General features: G+C 50.0%; 1 protein-coding gene across 3 annotated transcripts in view; it reads left to right on the plus strand.

Annotated features, from left to right (window-relative positions):
- LOC147110627 (protein NYNRIN-like) overlaps nucleotides 1-13,534 on the plus strand; it is a 32,514-nt gene extending 18,980 nt beyond the window's left edge. For 2 of the 3 annotated variants that reach the window (XM_086000810.1, XM_086000808.1), the window contains exon 3: nucleotides 697-13,534. In XM_086000810.1, the coding sequence (XP_085856936.1) occupies nucleotides 8,160-9,527 (1,368 nt within the window). In that variant the 5' untranslated portion in view covers nucleotides 697-8,159 and the 3' untranslated portion in view covers nucleotides 9,528-13,534. The remainder of the gene's footprint in view (nucleotides 1-696) is intronic. The other variant, XM_086000809.1, reaches the window with a different exon arrangement.
- Nucleotides 13,535-19,852: the final 6,318 nt, after the last annotated feature.

A 19,852-nucleotide genomic window follows, 5' to 3' on the forward strand; every position in this document is an offset into this window, starting at 1 on the left:
GGGTTCCAACCATGGTGGGGGGGAGGAAGCAGATGGCAGTGGGGGGGGGGATCTGATCAGTGTGGGGGGGGTGGGGGCGGGGGGAGCAGACAAATCACGTGGGGTGGGTACAGGGGTAAGCTTGTTGGGCCTGGGGAAAACACTCCTGCTCCTCCTGGCCCATAAGCATTCAGCCCTTCTCACCTCCTTTTACCTGTTGGGTTTCCCGAGGCCTGGGAAACCCGGCCGACTGTGGCTAAAAATAGAATCACTGTTAAAATGAAGGCACACAACCTCCTTTAAACGTTTCAACGACCGACACACCTCCTGCAAGCGGATTGGTCGCCCGCCCCTCATCCCGCCTCCGTTAAAACCGGAAGTGGGCGGGTTCGAGGTGGGATTCCTGTATTAGATTTTTAGCTATTTAAGCTCCCACCCAAACCAAACCCAACTGTTTTGGGGGTTAAAATGACCCCCGTTGTTTATATGAATCCACTGACTGTTCAGGGCCCCGATATTAACCCCCCCACAACAGGTGGCAGGGGGTCAGGATGGGCGACAGGCATTTAAAGACTTAAATACAGGATACACATCCCCAACACACAGCGCACGCCTTTTTAACAGTGTGGGACACATTATTAACATAGTTAAATTGGGCTCACACAGTGCAATTGGGAGCCTGATCTAAAATTCACTGCTTCTGCTTGGTTTTCTCAGGGGTTGGGGAACTCGGCAGTGAAAGAGAGTCGGGAGCTGCTGGCTCCACAAGGTAAGTGCCTCTTTCGGCAATTCTGGGGCAGGAGAGCTCCCTCCCAGGCCTCGCAAGTAAGCTTTCAGTCTCCCCCTCCCGATTGCCGAGCTCCCTCCCCTTCCACATCCCGGCCTTGCCAGGTTCCTCAGCCTTTCTCAGCCTCCCTGCACCCCTCCCGCCTCCCCGTAAATATCCAGGCCAAAATATCTCTGTAACTTGTCGTCGTTGGGATAGTAAGAGCAATTTAGCAGATTCCACCAATGGGAATGATTTCCAAAACCAACAAGCAGCATTTTGCTCTAGTAATAATTGTAAACAGTTTAAGTTGTCGTTACTTGTATTTGCCTCTATACTTATAGTAAGTTGCTTTTATTATGTTTAAATACTACTCTTTTATACGGAGTTGTGATCAATTCATCCACATTTGGTTCATTTACATTTTAACCAGGTGTCCTTGGATATCCATTCCATGAGTATTGACATGAATCAGTCATTCATGAAAGAAAGGCTTATGAAATAATACTGAGCGGCCTACGAGTGGCACAGTCCAGGGAGAGTATAAATACTCGGGCACGGGCCCAGCTTGCGCAGGACATTCTTAACAGGAGCTAGTGAAGGACACAACTAGACCTCCATGTTGTAAAACAGTTGATTAAAGCTTTGTTTAACGCTTAGACCAAGTGCCTAGTAGTTTTCTTACATCAAGTATTGTCGTGTCTTTGACTTTTTATCCTTTTGTCTTATCCTGTCTTTTGAAATATTCAACGGGTATTTGCCAAGCCTTGTCTTTAAATTATATTACAATATATCTTTTCAAAATTCCAGCCCTTGATAGCGCAGTGCTGTTCCATATGTGAGTTGCTGCGTTTTTAATTACATTGGTAGAATTCTCTTTAATAATTAATGACTATCGCTGTAGTGAAAGCTATCTATTAATTGAAGGTATTGTATTATTAAAACTATTCTTTTGCTGAGCCTGTAAGTATGAGGACCTTTCAGGTATTGCATAGCTCAACAACGCATTGAACATGTGCCATGCTCCAGAATAGACTCAGTAGTGTGTTCAGGGAATACACGAAGGAGATGTAACAATTAATATGGTGGGTGCTGTTTTAAAATTGTAATTGTAATGTATGAAATTACAGTGCATTGTGAAGGTAGCTCAGATTAATTCATACAACCAACTACTTACCAGGAATAGATGAATAGCAAAACTAATGATTTTAAGAGATTATGGCCTGGATGTTCCTTTGCAAAACCACTGTTTTCTGGCCGCTAAGAGGCAAAAAAAAAACAGTACAATTGAGTGATTTGGCTCAATTGCACCCTCAAAAAAAACTCTGTCCCATTGCTGGCCAATTTGAGGCCCCGCCCTCCCCACCCCAAGGTTGCTCCCTCTCCACCAGACCCCATTGACTGGATGGCTCAGGGTAGGAATCAGCCGATTTCCCACAGCTGGTGGGTTGTAAACTGGTGTCTGGAGCCCACAGCTCACCGCTGCATTTAAATGAGGCCCGAACGCAGATTTGGTTTGGGCTTCACGCCGGCACAAATGGGCGGGTGAAGCAGCTGCTCCAGTGACTCAGCACCCGTTTTGGTTGGAAGTCGAATCCCTCGGCCAGTGACTTCTGTTACCATTCCTTTCAACTCACTGATGCTGCGCACAAGCTCAGCAATGTTACTGGGTGCTGTGATAACAGGCTGAATAGTCCCACTTAAATCATGACAGCTCAGCTAATGTTAAGGCCGACCCTTGAGGCATCTATTGAAGCAGAGGTAGCTACTTCGCTGGAAGCCACCAGTACATCCTCCTGGTGCCTTGTTTTCGCATATATCTCCCCGACTCTCCAGGATGTTCTGGATAGCATAGCAAACTTCCTGCAGCATGTTTCAGATGTGTGGATTGTGCCACTCCAACTTGGCCACCATTCTCAACCACATGCAAGAAACCATCTCCACTGACAGCACGTGTTCTTTTGAAGACTGGGCACCTGAGATCTGGATTCCTATGCTCCTCAGCCAATGGTGGCCCATTATTCACTCTCTGTTGAGGATCGGTTTACACGCTATCATCCACTCCCAAGTTCTCGGTGCTTCACCCAGTGAAGTCGCACCTGACTCACCAACTTTCTCATCCTGAGTGGGCGTATGTGGGCTGGCGCTGGAGCACCTGAGAACCCATGACTGAGTTGGTGAGGGTGGGGCAGGAATTGGGGAGCTTGATGTTCTAGACTGCAACAGCTGATCGTTTCTCCTCTTGCTGAGTGACATCCCCATTGTAGGGGTTCGCAAAATCCCCTCAGCCCCTGAAGATCGGGAAATATTAATCCACATCGTGGACGAAGACTTGTGTGATTTAAATTGTCTCTGGGTTGGACAATGTTTTAAAACATACCCAGAACCACAGAAAAAGGCTGCGTTAAAAGCTCGTGGGCTGGGCAGCGTTTGGATACTGGAATCAGAGAACTTTGTGAAAATCGCACACTTTAAGATTGTACATTTTATTAAATGATGTACTCTTGAGTTTTGAATGGTTTAAATTACCCAGGGATAAAAATGGCCATCAGAAAGCATGGCCAAGGACAAAGGACTTGGAAGCAGCTCGTGTATGTCTGTGAAAAGGGGAGGATCAAAGATGGCAGTCAAATCTGTCAATCAAAGGGAAGTTCCCTCCCTGCAGAGACAATCGATTTGTTTACAGAAACTGCTACAAGGATGTTTGCACAAGGGATTAAACCACTTGACTGCGGTTTCAGTGACCACAAGATAATGGGTTTCTGTTTACATAGTAATACAACTCCATTCAAAACCCATCAGGGTGAATGGAGATGGTTCGAAGGCTCAGCACAGACATTTGAAAAGAGACACTCAAACTGAGAAAAGGAACAGTTTAAAATTGAATGGGTTTGAATCACCCATTACTGGACAATGGGGACAGTTGGATCCCTTTTATTTTAGCCCAGAAACTTCCGGATCTGGGTGGGAACATTTTGGCCCCAAAATTGGGGTATAAGAGATAGCTTCTCAGGGGCATCTCTCTCTCTGGCTTGCCTCCATGTGCCCTCTGAAGAAGTAAAACACCAGCAGTTTACTTTTAAAACACTGGGGTGTTTCTTTACTTCAGGGCAGTGAAGATCTCATGGGACACAGAGCTGGCATTGCAGTGGTGAGCATATATTTTTCTGGCCTTCCACAAGGTGACTTAGGATAGGCTTAGGGGTGGGAGTAAAGTGGGGATTTCGTTAGAATTGTATTTTAGTCGATTTCCCTCGTTGTGTCCGTTTTTCCTCCCCTATTTAAGCAATTTTACCGTGATTACTTTGATTGTGTGGTCCAGTTTCTTAGTTTTTAATCAAGTTTGACTTTCTTGCATCCAGACCATTTGTCCATTTTAATATATCATTAATGATAAGTTCCTCCAGTCAGAACTGGAAGGAGGGGTTTAGTGATTCGAAACCGCTGATTGGAATTGGTCACAGTGCAGTGGGAAAAGGCTGCCTGACCAGGTAAATTATCGTAAACCAGGTAAAGGATGTCCCCCTACAAATTGACGATCGCGGCAGGACTGGAGGCAGTTTTTGATATGATAAGTGGTCTGGATCTGGAGAAAGCATCAGCTCTTGCTTTTAGTCTGTGGGTAGCCCTGCAGAAGTTAGCGGCAGCGTGTAAGCTGACCTATTATGGTATAGGTGGCTGGGTAAAGAAGGGTGAGATGAGGGTGCAGGAGGAGGTTATAGAGGCCAAGAATCGGGAGTCAGAGTTTGGAAAATGCCAGGCGGAGGTAGAACGCCTCATAAGAGAGGTGAATGAGGCCAGAGATAGTGGGATGAGGGTGCGGGAAGAAAATGCACGCCTCACACTAGAGGTCACGAAATGCCAGGCAGAGATAGAGCAACTTGTGCAGGAAGTCACAGAGGCTAGGGACAGTGAGACGAGGCTACAGGAGGAAAACGCACACCTCACCCAAGAAGCTAGTGAGGGCAAAAGCCACGCAAGGCACAAAATAGAGTTCCTAAAGTGCAAAATTACAGAAGCAAAGAGTAACGAGATGAGACTGCGGGAAGAGAATGCCCGCCTCACCTCAGAAGTAACAGAGCAGGAGGAAATGGTTAGGGAGGTAAAGGCCTGCGACCAAAGATTTAGTGGAGCAGATCATACCCCATGTAACAGAAAGGTAGAGAGTTTGGATATGGAGTTATTAAGGACTAAAGGGATGCTATGTCTCATAAGTCCGAAGGGAAGTCCGTCGGACAGTACCAGCAGCCCAAATCAAACCGCCCCACAGGCAGCACCCAGAACAGAGCTGGATAGGGAATTAGAGATCCCAAGACAGCAGCCCACAGCTCCGAGTTTTGAGGAGCTCTGGCAGCAAGAAGGGGTGGACAATGGGGTGGTAGGAGAACGCCAGCAGGTCCCGCTAGGCAGGCAGGGACCAGGACCAGTGTACCCCCTCCGACAACGGAGGTACGGTCCACCCGTGAACAATAATGACCATGGGGCTGTTCAGCATACCTATCTGGTACCCTATGATACCCAACAGCTCAGAGGCCTGGTGTAACATATTCCCTTGCTCTCCGAAAAGGGAGACCCCTCAGTGCACTTCCAAGGGATAGAACAGGCAGCCTGTGTTAACGGCTGTGATGACGAAGAGAAAGCCAAAATGTTGCTTTTCTCTGTCGATAGTAAGCTCTATCAGACCCTTTCAGATGAGGCTAAGAGAGGGCAGAAGGGTTTTGAGGACCTAAAGGAGGAAATACTGGAAGCCATGGGTGCGAACGACAGCAGTCCGTTCGATCGCATAGGGAAAACACTGCAGAAGGAAGGGGAGACCCCACAGGCATTTGCAGACAGGCTGTGGCCAGTCTACAACAGCATGTGTACAGGGGGACAAAATAGGGCACACCTGAACCAGCAGCAGCGGACCCAATGGCTTTGTTGCCTGGTGTCCAATTGCCTGTCCCAGATAAAAGCAAAGGCTGATACTTGGTTTGACCACCGAGATCCCCTAGCAACCGAAGAGACTGTAATCCGGCAGCTCACGGTAGCATATAGGAACGGTAGGAATAGTGGGACCCCCCAGCAAAAGGGTAAGGTCCACGAGATTAAACCTGGGGCTCAACACAAGAAAGAGTGGTGCCAGGAGGGGAGCCGTCCCTCCCAGAACAAGGTCACTTGTTACAGGTGCGGGGAGGATGGCCACTGGCGCAGTGATTGTAAAAAGCCTGGGAGAGACGATAAAGCCAGGACCCCCGCAGCCCCAACTCAGAAGGCAGAGACAGAAACTCCTCCCGATACAGTCGAGTCCGTCATGGAGTCGATAAAATCGTTCCTCAGAGCCAATCAGGGAAAGGTAGCAGCCATCAGTGGTGCTGCAACCCCCTCGCCCACCTCTGCCTCCCCACAATGACTGGAGCCCACGCAGCCTGTCCATCTGTGTAATCTCTGGTACGATGAATGGAAGAGACCGCTCGTACAGATGGAGGTAGAGAAGGTTACAGGGACTTATCTATTGGATACGGGGGCATCATGCACCGTGATCCATACGGATAATCCCACCACTTCACCTCTGTCTGACGGGATTCCATACATACTATCGGGATTCACCGGTCAGGAGCAGGCGGGGGTATACTCCAGACCCCTCTCAGTCCGTCTGGGCACGCTCCAAACTAAGTGGACGTGCATCCTGGCAAAGTGGAATAAGGAGGAAGGAAAGGGGATCCTAGGAGCCGACTTTATGGTGGGCCACGTGATCCTCGTGGATCTCCGCAACCATTGCCTTTGGGGGGCTAGCACAGACAGGGAAGAAGGTGTAGTGGTCATCCCGGCCAAGGAGGGTAAGGGGACCTTGTGTACTGTGAAACCCAAAGAAGGTTACGATCTCGGGCTCATGGTAAATGGTGTCCCGGAGGCACTGCAGGCAGTCGTGCAGGCAAACCTCACAGCGTTTGCCACCCATAAACACAACTGCGGGAGGATCACAGGGTTTGAGGTTAAAATAGACGGGGACCCCATGGCCCGACCACAGAAGCAGTACAATTTCCCCAAGGAGGCAGAACCCGACATGGAGGCAGCCATCACCTCCTTAGTTAAACAGGGAGTGTTGAGGCCCATGGCCGCACATGTTAATTCTCCACTTTGGCCGGTTAGGAAACCGGACAATTCATGGAGAGCCACGGTGGACTGTCGGGTGCTTAACAGCAATATCCCCGTGTGTGCCCCCACGGTAGAAACAGTGGCTAATCTTATTAGCGGTATTCCAGCATCTGCGAACACATTCACGGTGCTGGACATTTCGAATGGGTTCTGGTTCATCCCTTTAAAACGGGAGGACCAATTATAAGTTTGCCTTCACCTTTAAGGGACAGCAGTATACCTGGACCTGTCTGCCACAGGGTTTCCACAACAGCCCCAGCATCTTCCACTAATGCATGAAGGATAGTTTAAAGGAGTTCAGTCAGCCCACTCAGTTACTGCAGTATGTGGATGACCTGCTCTTATTTACCGACTCGGTCGGGGAGCATGGCCCACTGCTGGCTGAGCTGCTGGAGTTGCTGCAGAGAAAGGGGTTTAAAGTCAACCCCAAGAAGGCACAGATCGATCAGCAGGAAGTTAAATTCCTGGGTCTGACTGTCCGCACAGGAGAGAGGGCAATAGATAAGGCAAGGAGGGAAGTGGTCCAGGAGTTACCGATTCCCAATTCAGTAAGAGGGGTGAGGTCGTTCCTGGGATTGACGGGGTACTGCAGGGAATTTATAGAGGACTATGCAGCCACAGTGGCCCCTCTGCTCCGTCTCCTACACAAGGGGGTGGAGTGGTCCTGGGATGAGGGGTGCCAGGCAGCATTTGTTAAGTTAAAGGGAGACCTGCAGACTGTACCAGTCCTAGGAGCAATAGATGGGGAAAGGGAGTTTTTTCTGGAGGTAGCAGCCAGTGGGGATAGCCTGAGTGCTGTGCTGCTCCAAGAGCGGCACGGTAGGCTGAGACCCATGGTCTATTCCTCCAGGATACTCACCGATGTAGAGAGGAGCTACTCAATATGTGAAAGGCACCTTTTAGCCACATATTGGGCTGTGAAGAAATCCCGGATCTTCGCAGGCACCTCTCCCATCACCCTCCTCATACACCACACACCCACTCAGATGCTTTTGGATGGGAGGATTAAAGATGGGACAGTCAGCAGCATCCGCATTGCGTGCTGGACCCTTCTCCTCTCACAGATGGATCTGAAGGTAAAGGGCCTTTGCAAGCCAAAGCTTGCGGCCAATATGGTATACCTGGAACAGCCCATCGATGTTCCATAGATGGGGTATGGGAAGTGAACATAGGTTTACGGGCCGGGATACACCCCACGGGCCGTGAGATCTATGTAGACGGTTCCAGCATGATATCCGCTGGAGTTTGACTCACGGGTTGTGGGATCTTTGACCCAATGGCAGACATTGCCTTGGCAATCAAGCTCCCTAACACCATGAGTGCCCAGCAGGCTGAACTGTCCGCGGTGATGTACGTGGTTACACACCCCGACATCTTCCCTACCCCATATATGATTTGCTCTGACAGTACGTTCACTTGCAACTCGTGTACGGAGTACTTGGCCATCTGGTCCCGTCGTGGGTATACCTCCGCCGACGGGAAGCCCTTGACAGTAAAGCCCCTGCTGGAGAAAATCCTGGCAGCTGTGGGGGAGGAAGGTGCAGTTTTCATTCATAAGGTGAAAGCCCATTCCTCCACAGAACCCCGCAGCCAGGGCAACCAGCAAGCCGATATGCTGGCCAAGGAGGGTGCACGTGCAGGCACTTTCTGGGACCCATATGAGTCCGGGCCAGTGGCAGCAATTATAGGTAGGGATGGGACACAGGGAAAATCAGGAATAGTGTTGGCCCCAGACCTTAAAACGGTCCAGGCACAGGACCCCGTCCTAAAGCCAATAATTAGCGCAGTGATGGAGGGCAGGAAGTTAGAAGGCCCTTACGGCACAGCCTCCCTCTCCATAAGGGAAGGCATGCTGTTCAGGGGGGGACAGTGGGTAGTACCCCAGCAACACCGGAGGGAATTCCTTCAGCTGGCCCATGAGGGGCCGGAAGCAGGACACCCCGGGCCTGAGACCACCTGGCAATGGGTGGAACAGGCGGCATGGTGGCCAGGAGTCCGGGATGATGTCTGCGAGTTCTGTGCTAGCTGTCTTGTGTGTGCAGCAAATAATCCCGATCCCCACAAAAGGAAGGTGCCCATGGGACACATTAGGAGGGTGGAGGGACCATGGCAGTCGATCCAGATTAACTATATAGGGCCCTTGCCCACCACCCAGGGAGGCTACAAATACTGCCTCGTCCTGGTGGATGTGTTTTCCAAGTGGGTGGAAGCCTTCCCCTGCAGGACGGCCACAGCAATGGGGACTGCAAGGATCTTGGTGAAGGAGGTGTTCTCGCGGTGGGGACTGCCCCAGGGAAGCCACTTCACTGGCCAAGTCATGCAGAACACCCTCAGGCTGCTTGGTATTCAGGGGAAATGGCATGTTGCTTACAATCCCCAGTCCTCAGAGATTGTGGAGCGCATGAACCGGACCATTAAGGAAAGGCTGAGGAAAGAGACAGTGGGGTTGCCCCAAAAATGGGCAGAGACCCTGCCTCTGATCCTCATGGGGATCGGGGCCAGCCAGTCCAGGAGTAAAGGGCATTCACCACATGAGCTCATGACCGGCAGAGTTATGAGGACCCCCACTCATGTCCTTGCCCCAGTCCTCACCGAAGGACAACTGCAGGAAATAAACCGAGATAAATTCACCGAACCCTCCTAGAACACCTCAAACGAATTTATGGGGAAGCAGCATCGGAATAACCTGCTGCTGCTCGAGCCTAGCAGGAGCCACCAGTGGGAGATAGGAGACCTAGTGATGGTAAAAAACTATGCCCGGGCGGGAAGTTTAGAGCCACTCTACATGGGACCCTATAGTATAGTTGATAGGGCCAGCCCCATGGTCTATGCAGTAAAACTACCCCGGTGCACAAAGTGGTTCCACGCTAACCAATGTAAATTGTATAAATCTGACCATACAAGTTCAAGTTCACAGGCTGTAAAGACAGGCACTGCGGCTTGTTCCAAGGGAAAAGTTGTCCGGCCCACCAATGGGGACACTTCCCTGCCCCAGTGGGATCTAAGTTTTGGCCAAAGTTTAAATTTGAACCAGTTATCTAGCTCAGAAACAGAGAAACAGCAGCCTGAGAGTAGAAATCTGCAGGCTGCTACGAGTTCATTCACAGAAAATCGCTTGGGGGGCTCCAGGGAGGAGCCGCCCTTTGAAGAGGCTGCCTGCGCAGGCGCAGTCGCGCGCCTGAGGGGAGAGGTTTCCCAACACTGGGTTCGCGCAGGCGCAGTTCCCCAGCCTGTGACCCCAGCGGTTCCTCTTCAGTTTCCCCGCACAGGCGCAATCGCCTGTTTGAAGACAGAGGTTTCACAGCCCCTGCCGTGGGACTCCGGGGAGGAGGTTCGCGCAGGCGCAGTTCCCCAGCCTGTGACCCCAGCGGCTCCTCTTCAGTTTTCCCATGCAGGCGCAGTCGCCTGTTTGAAGACAGAGGTTTCACAGCCTCTGCCAGGGGACTCTGGGGAGGAGGTTCGCGCAGGCGCAGTCGCCTGCTTAAAGGGACAAGCTTCCCAGCCCGCTTCTAGAGTGGTTCCCCCTATGGTGTTGGACTCTGGGGAGGAAGGGATAGCAATTCCTCTTGCAGGGGACATATGGAAGGGGCTGGCACCAGGTTTTGGACCTGGAGAGGAAGATTTTCAGCCACCAGCAGCGGGTGGTGAGGGGACACCTGCCCCCAGTACAGGAGTGGGTAGGGAAAAGGAGACAAACCCGGAGTACCGGCAGGCTGCCAGGTATATTAAACAGTGCGGGCTGTTTGCATCAGGGGGAGAAGGTTCCCAGCCAGCTAGGGCTGTGACCCAGGCTCAGGGTCCATCAGCCAAAGTTTCCCCCACAGAGACGCCCCTCAGAAGGTCTCAGTGGGTCCGCAAGCCCAAGATAAGATGGTCACCAGGGTATCTGCCACAAAGAGCAATCTCCCGAGCCCGGGAGGGAAAAGATCACAGAGGTCCCCAACTAGCAGCCATAAGCTGCCAGGGACTAGAAGCAGGAGGCAGTCCAGCTTCGCTGCAGGCAGCAGTAATCTGCGACAGTGACACCAGAGATTAGCCTGGCCATCTGGAGATGGGCGGCATTTGTATTATAGCTTTGTGTTAAGTTACCAATGTTTATAGCTTGCTTTTAAGGTGTTTAAATTTTAAGTTTAGGATGTAACTAGTAGTTTTGAGTTTAAGTTTAAAGTTTAAGTTTATAAGTGTGCCAAATGCTTGTATTTTGGTCCGAGGTCGAGGGACCCGACCATGTCTCAACTTAAGGCAGCAGGTCAGTGAGAGACCTGGCTGCATGTCCTTTTAAAGTTCTTTTGCAGGAAAGTGGACAAAGGAGCAGCCCTGTTCGCCCAGCCCGAGCTGGGCATCGAATGAAGATATGGTTATACAGAATGTTGGGGATCACCTCGCCACTGGACAAATCCAGGAGGAGACCTCGCAGCGACCTTCGGGAGAAACCGAACAGAGTCCGGAGGAACCTGCCTACTCATCCTACGCGGAAGAGATGGCCCCAGCTGGGCCCACCCCAGCACTATCCTGACCGAATTTCACTTGCGGGAGACCTCGCTATGGAGGAGTCATGGTGGGGAAGCGTGGGGGCCTTGTCAGATAGGGACGCGTTCCCCGAGAGTGGGTGGTGATGGCCCAGGAAAGATTGTAAAGGGGAGGGGGAGACCCAAGAGTCACGTGGGTGCGTTCGGGGAAGGGAGGAACCCACCCGGGGCCCACGGGCAAAGTTGGAGTGTAAGTGTGGCTGGGAAGGATGAGTGGGTGGCCGGATCTGGGATTCAAGTTTGAGTGTGGGGCCAGTGAGAGCTGCCACACAGGCACCCATCATTTTCTCCAGCCAGTCGAGGGCAGACGGGAGGGTGAGGGACTGGGAGTCGCGATCCCATATTCCCCGGTCTCGTTCTGTGAGACATGAGGGGTACCCCGCCTCCACAAAGGGACAAGGGAACGGCTCAGGGCTGGTGGATCAGACTGTTCTGTAAAATCCATTCTGTATTTTTTAAAAGTTTAAGACCATTAAAGCGGGGGGGGGGGCGGTTGGAAGGAACATTTACTGCCCGGGTGGGAGGAGCAATAGCCACTCGAATTTCGTGACCCATCATTGGCACGTGATGGTCAGGATTTATTTCAGCATTGTGTTTCAAATGTTTAATGGAGATTTTTGTATTTTGTTTTACAGTTCCAAGCGGTGCAGAGGCGTAGGACCCTCTCCGTGCTTGGAATAATTTTGATTACATTGTATAACCAAGATTGCAACATTTTGTAATATGTTATAATGTAACAAGTGGTGCAGGGGTATGAGACCCCTTATTGTAACATTTTGTAATTGATGTATCTGTAGATGCCTACCATACCACGGTTTTTCTCGGATTTGAGGGGAATAGACGGGTCGGGGAATCAGTGATAGGTAGCTATAGGTAAATACAGGGGATGGTTGTTTGACGGGGGTCAGAAAATTTTGCTCACTTCTACAAGCAAGTTGGAAGTATCCAAGGGGGGAATGTAGGGGTTCGCAAAATCCCCTCAGCCCCCGAAGATCGGGAAATATTAATCCACATCATGGACGAAGACTTGTGCGATTTAAATTGTCTCTGGGTTGGACAGTGTTTTAAAACATACCCAGAACTGCAGAAAAAGGCTGCGTTAAAAGCTCGTGGGCTGGGCAGCGCTTGGATACTGGAATCAGAGAACTTTGTGAAAATCGCACACTTTAAGATTGTACATTTTATTAAAGGATGTACTCTTGAGTTTTGAGCGGTTTAAATTGCCCAGGGATAAAAATGGCCATCAGAAAGCATGGCCAAGGACAAAGGACTTGGAAGCAGCTCGTGTATGTCTGTGAAAAGGGGAAGATCAAAGATGGTATTCAAATCTGTCAATCAAAGGGAAGTTCCCTCCCTGCAGAGACAATCAATTTGTTTACAGAAACTGCTACAAGGATGCTTGCACAAGGGATTAAACCACTTGACTGCGGTTTCAGTGACCACAAGATAATGGGTTTCTGTTTACATAGTATTACAACTCCATTCAAAACGCATCAGGGTGAATGGAGATGGTTCGAAGGCTCAGCACAGACATTTGAAAAGAGACACTCAAACTGAGAAAAGGCTCAGCACAGATATTTGAAAAGAGACACTCAAACTGAGAAAAGAAACAGTTTAAAATTGAATGGGTTTGAATCACCCATTACTGGACAATGGGGACAGTTGGATCCCTTTTGTTCTAGCCCAGAAACTTCTGGATCTGGGCGGGAACATTTTAGCCCCAAAATTGGGGTATAAGAGATAGCTTCTCAGGAGCATCTCTCTCTCTCTGGCTTGCCTCCGTGTGCCCTCTACAGTGTGGAGTCTGTCTGAAGAAGTAAAACACCAGCAGTTTACTTTTAAAACACTGGGGTGTTTCTTTACTTCAGGGCAGTGAAGATCTCGTGGGACACGGAGCTGGCATTGCAGTGGTGAGCATATATTTTTCTGGCCTTCCATAAGGCAACTTAGGATAGGCTTAGGGGTGGGAGTAAAGTGGGGATTTCGTTAGAATTGTATTTCAGTCGATTTCCCTCGTTGTGTCTGTTTTTCCTCCCCTATTTAAGCAATTTTACCATGATTACTTTGATTGTGTGGTCTAGTTTCTTAGTTTTTAATAAAGTTTGACTTTCTTGCATCCAGACCATTTGTCCGTTTTAATATATCATTAATTTTAAGTTCCTCCAGTCAGAACTGGAAGGAGGGGTTTAGTGATTCGAAACCGCTGATTGGAATTGGTCACAGTGCAGTGGGAAAAGGCTGCCTGACCAGGTAAATTACCGTAAACCAGCTAAAGGATGCCCCCCTACACCATTGTGGTTTAAAAAAACTCAAACATTGATTTAGCCATGTGCTCACTTACATGTCTCTTTGAAGAAAAAGCAGATCAGTCATAGTCCATATATACATTTTAAAATTCAACTGAAACCTGTGAGCTCTTTCTGGTCCCCACCCCTGCCCTCTGCCCCCTCATTAACATATTTAAGGTTCCGAATGGGACACCTAAAAACTGGTCTCCATGAATTTAGCAGCGGGATCAATGAGAATGTTCAACACTGGCTGGATGTGATCCTGGAGGTTTTATCACATGACCTCCTCCGTCAAACTGCCCCGCCCCCACGCTCCCGCCATTGGTCACCCAACATGTCCATTCTCACAGGGCCAATTGGAAAGTGAACTGACTCTTCATTACCCGATTGACTGTCAGTTAAACAGCTTTTTCTTCACCAACTACTAATTAATAAACCAAAGTGTTGAAAGAGAGTGATATTTTTCAATGCCCCTATGATTTTGCTCCCGGGTTGTTCCCAGAAGTGTCCTGGAGATTAATCTTCAATTCCTGAAGACTCCAGGGCAATCCTGCAGGGTTGGCAACCCTAGGAGCATTGCCTGTGCAAATACTACTTTCTAGCCCGTTGAGCACTTGCAAATTCAAATGAAAATGGTTCAGGCCTTTGGCTGGTACCATCGGGTGAACAGTGCAATTCTTCCGCCCACCAGCTGCCTAATGTGCGCTGTAATTAAAAATGGCCCCTATGCCAATATATAAAATAGGTTAAATAGGTAGTTGAAGGAAAGGGAAATGAAGGGATATAGGAACAGGATGGGCACATGAGATTAGGACTATTGCTCGCATGGAGGATCAACACCAACACCAACTGGTTGGGTCGAAAGCCTCTGTCAGTGTTGTAATTTGTATATAGGTCACTTCCCAGCTTCACAGTCCTCTCAGGTGGATGTAAAAGATTTCATGGCACAAATTTGAGAAGAGAAGGGGAGTTCTCCCAATATTTATCCCTCAACCAACATCACTAAAACAGATTATCTGGTCATTATCACATTTCTGTTTGTGGGAGCTTGCTGGGCACAAATTGGCTGCCGCATTTCCGACATTTGTATAGTGACTGCACGTCAAAAAAGTACTTAATTGGCTGTAAAACGCATTGGAACATCCTGAGGTCATGAAAGGCTCTATATAAATGCAAGGCTTTCTTTTTTGCTTTCCAGCAGGATTGCTGAATTCAGTGACCTCTGACATTCACAATGCTTTCCTGTCGCTGGGATGCTGCACTGGTTCCAGCATCACCAGATTTATCATGGTGCTGCTTCCTGGGGGTGGAAACTGGTTGGAAGGAGACAGAAATGCTAGATACTATGAAGCTACGCCCCCCGCCTTCATATACATGCGGTGGGGCAAGTTTGGGGTGGCCAGATGCAGATCACAGCGGGGTCATTGTGTGAAAATTTTGGTGGACATTTTAAGGTGTTTGATAAAGTACCACATAAAAGATTTGTTAGCAAAATTGCCCATGGGCTTAAAGGGACAGTGGCAGCGTGGATACAAAATTGGCTAAGGGATAAAAAACAAAGAGTAGTGGTGAAAGATAGTTTTTTCAGACTGGAGGAAAGTATAAAGTGGTGTTTCCCATGTGTATTAGAACCACTGCTCTTTTTGATGTATATTAATGATCTGGACTTGGGTATACAGGGCATAATTTCAAAGGTTGCAGATGACATGAAACTTGGAAATGTAATAAACAATGAGAATGACAGTGACAGACTTCAGGAGGGCATAGACAGACTGGTGAAATGGGCAGACACATGGCAGATGGAATTTAACACAGAGAAATGTGAAGTGATTCATTTTGGGAGGAAGAATGAGGAGAGGCAATATAAACTAAATGGTACAATTTTAACGGGGGTGCAAGAACAGAGAGACCTGGGGGTGTATGTACACAAGTCTTTGAAGGTGGTAGTACAAGTTGAGAAGGCTGTTAAAGAACGTATATGGAATCCTTGACTTTATTAATAGAGGAATAGAGTACAAAAACAAGGAAGTTGTGCTGAACCTTTGTAAAACACTGACTAGGCCTCAGCTGGAGTATTGTGTTCAATTCTGGGCACCACACTTTAGGAAGGATGTCAAGGCTTTAGAGAGGGTGCAGAAGAGATTTACTAGAATGAGGGACTTCAGGTGAAGAGACTGGAGAAGATGAGGTTGTTCCCCTGAGAGCATAAAAGGTTAAGAGGAGATTTAATAGAGGTGTTCAAAACCATGAACGGTTTTGATAGAGTAAATAAGGAGAAACTGTTTTCAGAGGCAGGATAATCGGTAACCAGAGGACACAGATTTGAGATGTTTGATAAAAGAACCAGAGCTGAGATAAGGAAACCACGCAACGAGTTGTTATGATCTGGAATGCACTGCCTGAAAGGTTAGTGGAAGCAGACTCAATAGTAACTTGCAAAAAGAAATTGGATAAAAACTTGAAGGGAATAAAATTGCAGGACTATGGGGAACGAGCAAGGGAGAGGGACTAATTGGATAGCTCTACCAGAGAGCTGGCACAGACAGGATGGGTGAATGGCCTCCTTCTGTGCTGTATCATTCTATAATTCTGTGATTCATTGGAGAAAATTCAAGTGGGAAAATGACCCATGTTTTTAAATTGCTGAGATGAATATGTTGAGGGATGGGCAACCTTTGAGAAATGTGAAGCACAAAGGAATCATCTGTAGTGCGTTTTCCATATATTCCATCACTTTTAACATTTCTGTAATTTTATCAGAGGAATTTAATTAAGGGGTGGGTGAAGTGATATTGGCCCTACATGGAAATAAAAACAGAAAATATTGGAAGTGCACAGCATGTACGCCCAGCATTTGAAAAAAGGAAAGACAGGACATTGTTTTGGGGTGAGACCCTTCAATAGAACACAGTGGCCCAAAATTTGCGATCGGAGGCTTCCTGCAGGCAGATATATCCGACTTGCAAAATACCTACAAATTTACCTGGTGGTCCGGGAGGTTCATAGATTCGCGCTGCTGGGCCTCTCCAGGTACCCGCGGATAGAAGTGTAAGAATCCCAGCCCCTGGGATCACGTGGGCCAGCCAAAACAATGAAAGAAGGGGAAACCCCATTCATACTTATGGGGATTCCATATGTATGGATCACTTAAAAAATACACCAAAACATGAAATAAGTAAAAAAAAAATTACATATTTAAAATTAATTAAAGTGCCATTTAATTAAATATTTTGAACAAAAATTTAATTTTGGGGGAGATAAAAGCATGGGGAAAAAATTTGGTTGGTTTGCACCTCCTGTTAGCGGCGAAATTGACTAGACATTTTGCGGCGGTGCTAAACACTACCGACACGATCTCCTGCGCCCACAGGTCGTGACGTCAGTCGAGCGTACAATGCACCGGTAGCACCCCGGACTGGATATTGAGTGGCGCCCCCTGTCTTACCGCCTGCCGCTAGCAACGACAGGTTGAGGGGAGCGTTTTGCAGTCGGGAAGGGACTAGGGGAGCGCTATTTAAAGGCGACCGCTTCCTGCCTTTTTTGCCGGCGAAATTTTTGCACCACACATTCTGAGTGATAGAGAGAGGCCTAGAAATTCAGTCGCGACACTTCTGGGGCGCTAAAGTTGGGCGGGCGCTAAAGTTAGCGCCCGCCGGAAAGTGTAGGCCACTTCGCCGAAATTCAGTAGATTTGGCCAAGGAGTTTGGGCGAGCGCTGAAACTGGCGTTGCACTCCTATCTTTAGGCGCTAAGCCGGCGGTGCGGACTGATAACGCCGAGGCCGGGCGCAGCGCAGGTGCGGTCATGTTTTGATTGACAGCAGACACCCTGACGCCGGCCAGCTCTTAAAGGGGGAAGGGTCGACTTTGTCTGCTGCCACGCCCTGGATAGTGGAGCCCTGCAGCTAGGCCTGAACACTGCTGGTGGACCCAAATAGCGCCTGAAGCCATGCAGAAGGCCCGTGAACGAGCGCAGCGCTTCTCAGAGCATGCTTTGAGGGTGCTGCTTAAGGCTTTTGAAAAGAGAAGAGAGATCTTGTGCCCAGACAGTGGCAAGAAGGCTCCCAGGAGGCAGTACAGGAGAGCCTGGAGGGAAATCGCCCACAGGGTGTCATCCACCAGCGATGTCCCCAGGAGTGCGGACCAATGCCGCAAGAAGTACAACGACCTCACTCGGATGGTCAGGGTGAGTACCCTTTCCAGTGTCCTCCTCATCCTTGCATGTGCACCTCACATTATGGGCAAAGGGACCTCAAAGGCCTAATGGCCATCCCTCCTCCCGCAGCTATGGCACTGGCATGATCATCAATAGCACTTTCTGCACTTTACACACTGGCAAAGCTATTCGACCATGGGAGGCAGTGCACACAACAACAGGGCACCACACTGGCCATGCTATTCGACCATGGGAGGCAGTGCACACAACAACAGGGCACCACACTGGCCATGCTAATCGACCATGGGAGGCAGTGCAGACAACAACAGGGCAACACACTGTACTTAGAGGCCGTCCTTTCTCTTGCAGGCCAAGCTGGCCAAGAATATGAAGAGCTGGAATGTCACCGGGGGAGGCCGTGGCCAGTTCCAGGAGCTCAGTGACCTGGAGGAGCGCGTGGCTCGACTCATGCGTGGCCGGGTGGTTGGCCCCGTTGCTATTGGAGATGCCGACCCTGTGCTGGGCCCCAATGGTAAGGACATGACCGTTTGGACATCTCTCGTTCCCCTTGCGCTTCAGATCTACATCCTTTGCCACTGTCCGACCAATGCGCATAATGCCACCACTCATGCCTCCCTCGCTGACGCCCTGTCCTCACTCTAAAGCTACTCTTGTGCCTTCCTGCTTTCAGCTGGTGAGGAGGAGGTCCATGAAGCTGAGAGTGCCAGTCCCTCGGAAGAGGAGGACGACGAGGACCAAGAGGAAGGCGGCACATCGGGGGAACCCTCATCCACGCCAGGGGATGGCAATGGAGGGGACACGTCTTGCCTGGAGGAGAGCCAGGGGGAAGTGTTGCAGGGGGGTGCAGCTCCTGGGCCCAGTGGCGTCCAGGCACGCGGGAAGGCTCGGGCAGCTCGGCGGCCTTCTCCCCAGATGGAGAGTCCGCCCTCCAGTCCGGAGACGGTCCTCGCCCAGGAGGTGCGCCTCCTTGATGAAATGTCCGCGGCCTCCGAGCGGCACCACAACGAGTTCATGGGGGTTGTGGGACAGTTGCCTCAGGCCATTGAGTCCCTGGCTCATAGTGTGGCCGCTTTCGGGGACTCACAGGCCAGGGGTGTCGAGCAACTCGCGGCAGCACAGGCCAGGGGTGTCGACCAACTCGCGGCAGCACAGGACACGAGTCGCGAGTTCATGAGTGGTGCCGTGCAGACACTGGCTGATCTGATGAGGGCACAGAACAGGGCAGTTCGGGCACTCACTTCTGCCACACTCACTGTGTCACGGAAGCATCGACAGGGCACCCGCCGCCCTGCTGCAGCACAGCGGTCTGGCCTCCACCAGATTGCTGCGCTTGCTGCAGTGCCAGCCCGGCCGAGTGCCAATGTCTCTGGCGACCAGCGAGCGCCTGGCATCAGCCAGCTTGCCCCCATTGCTGCAGCCGCCACTGCCACTCCCCCAGCCAAGGTGCGACGAGCTGCTGCAGAGACTGATGCTGCCCAGCCACAGCTGCAGCAGTCAGCAGCCGGCCCCTCCAGGGCCGGACCTCGTCTAGGCCGACCCCCAAGGGCATCTGCCGTTACGCATTGCGGCCCTCAGGAGCCTTTCCCCAGCCTTCCAACACCCACAGGGCCCAGGTTGAGGCAGAGCAGCAGGTCGGGCAGGGGCCGGAGAAGCCTGCACAAGGACTCGCCCTCTCGGCACACCAAGTAGAGGGTGTCGGCAACTGTTTTTTTTATATGGGGGTGTTTGTGTTCTGGAGGGGGGGGGCTTATTTTGGAAAGGCCGAAGATGAAGGCCAATTGGATTGACAAGTTTTGTTATTCCTCCCCAGGTTGTGGGAGTGAGATATGTTTTTCACTGTTTTTTGGGGGTCTTGTCTGTTTTTCTGTTTCATGTGGGAAGGGCCCTGAGTTTGTTAAATAAAGCTTTTTATTTATTCAGCTTGTCCAGGTGTCATGTTTCAAGTGGTTGTTGCGTTAACCGGCTGAGGGCTTGCGG

The sequence above is a fragment of the Somniosus microcephalus genome, chromosome 11 (assembly GCF_052327205.1).
Source record: "Somniosus microcephalus isolate GS21.2 chromosome 11, FLI_Smic_1.0, whole genome shotgun sequence".
In the NCBI taxonomy this organism is placed as follows: domain Eukaryota; kingdom Metazoa; phylum Chordata; class Chondrichthyes; order Squaliformes; family Somniosidae; genus Somniosus; species Somniosus microcephalus.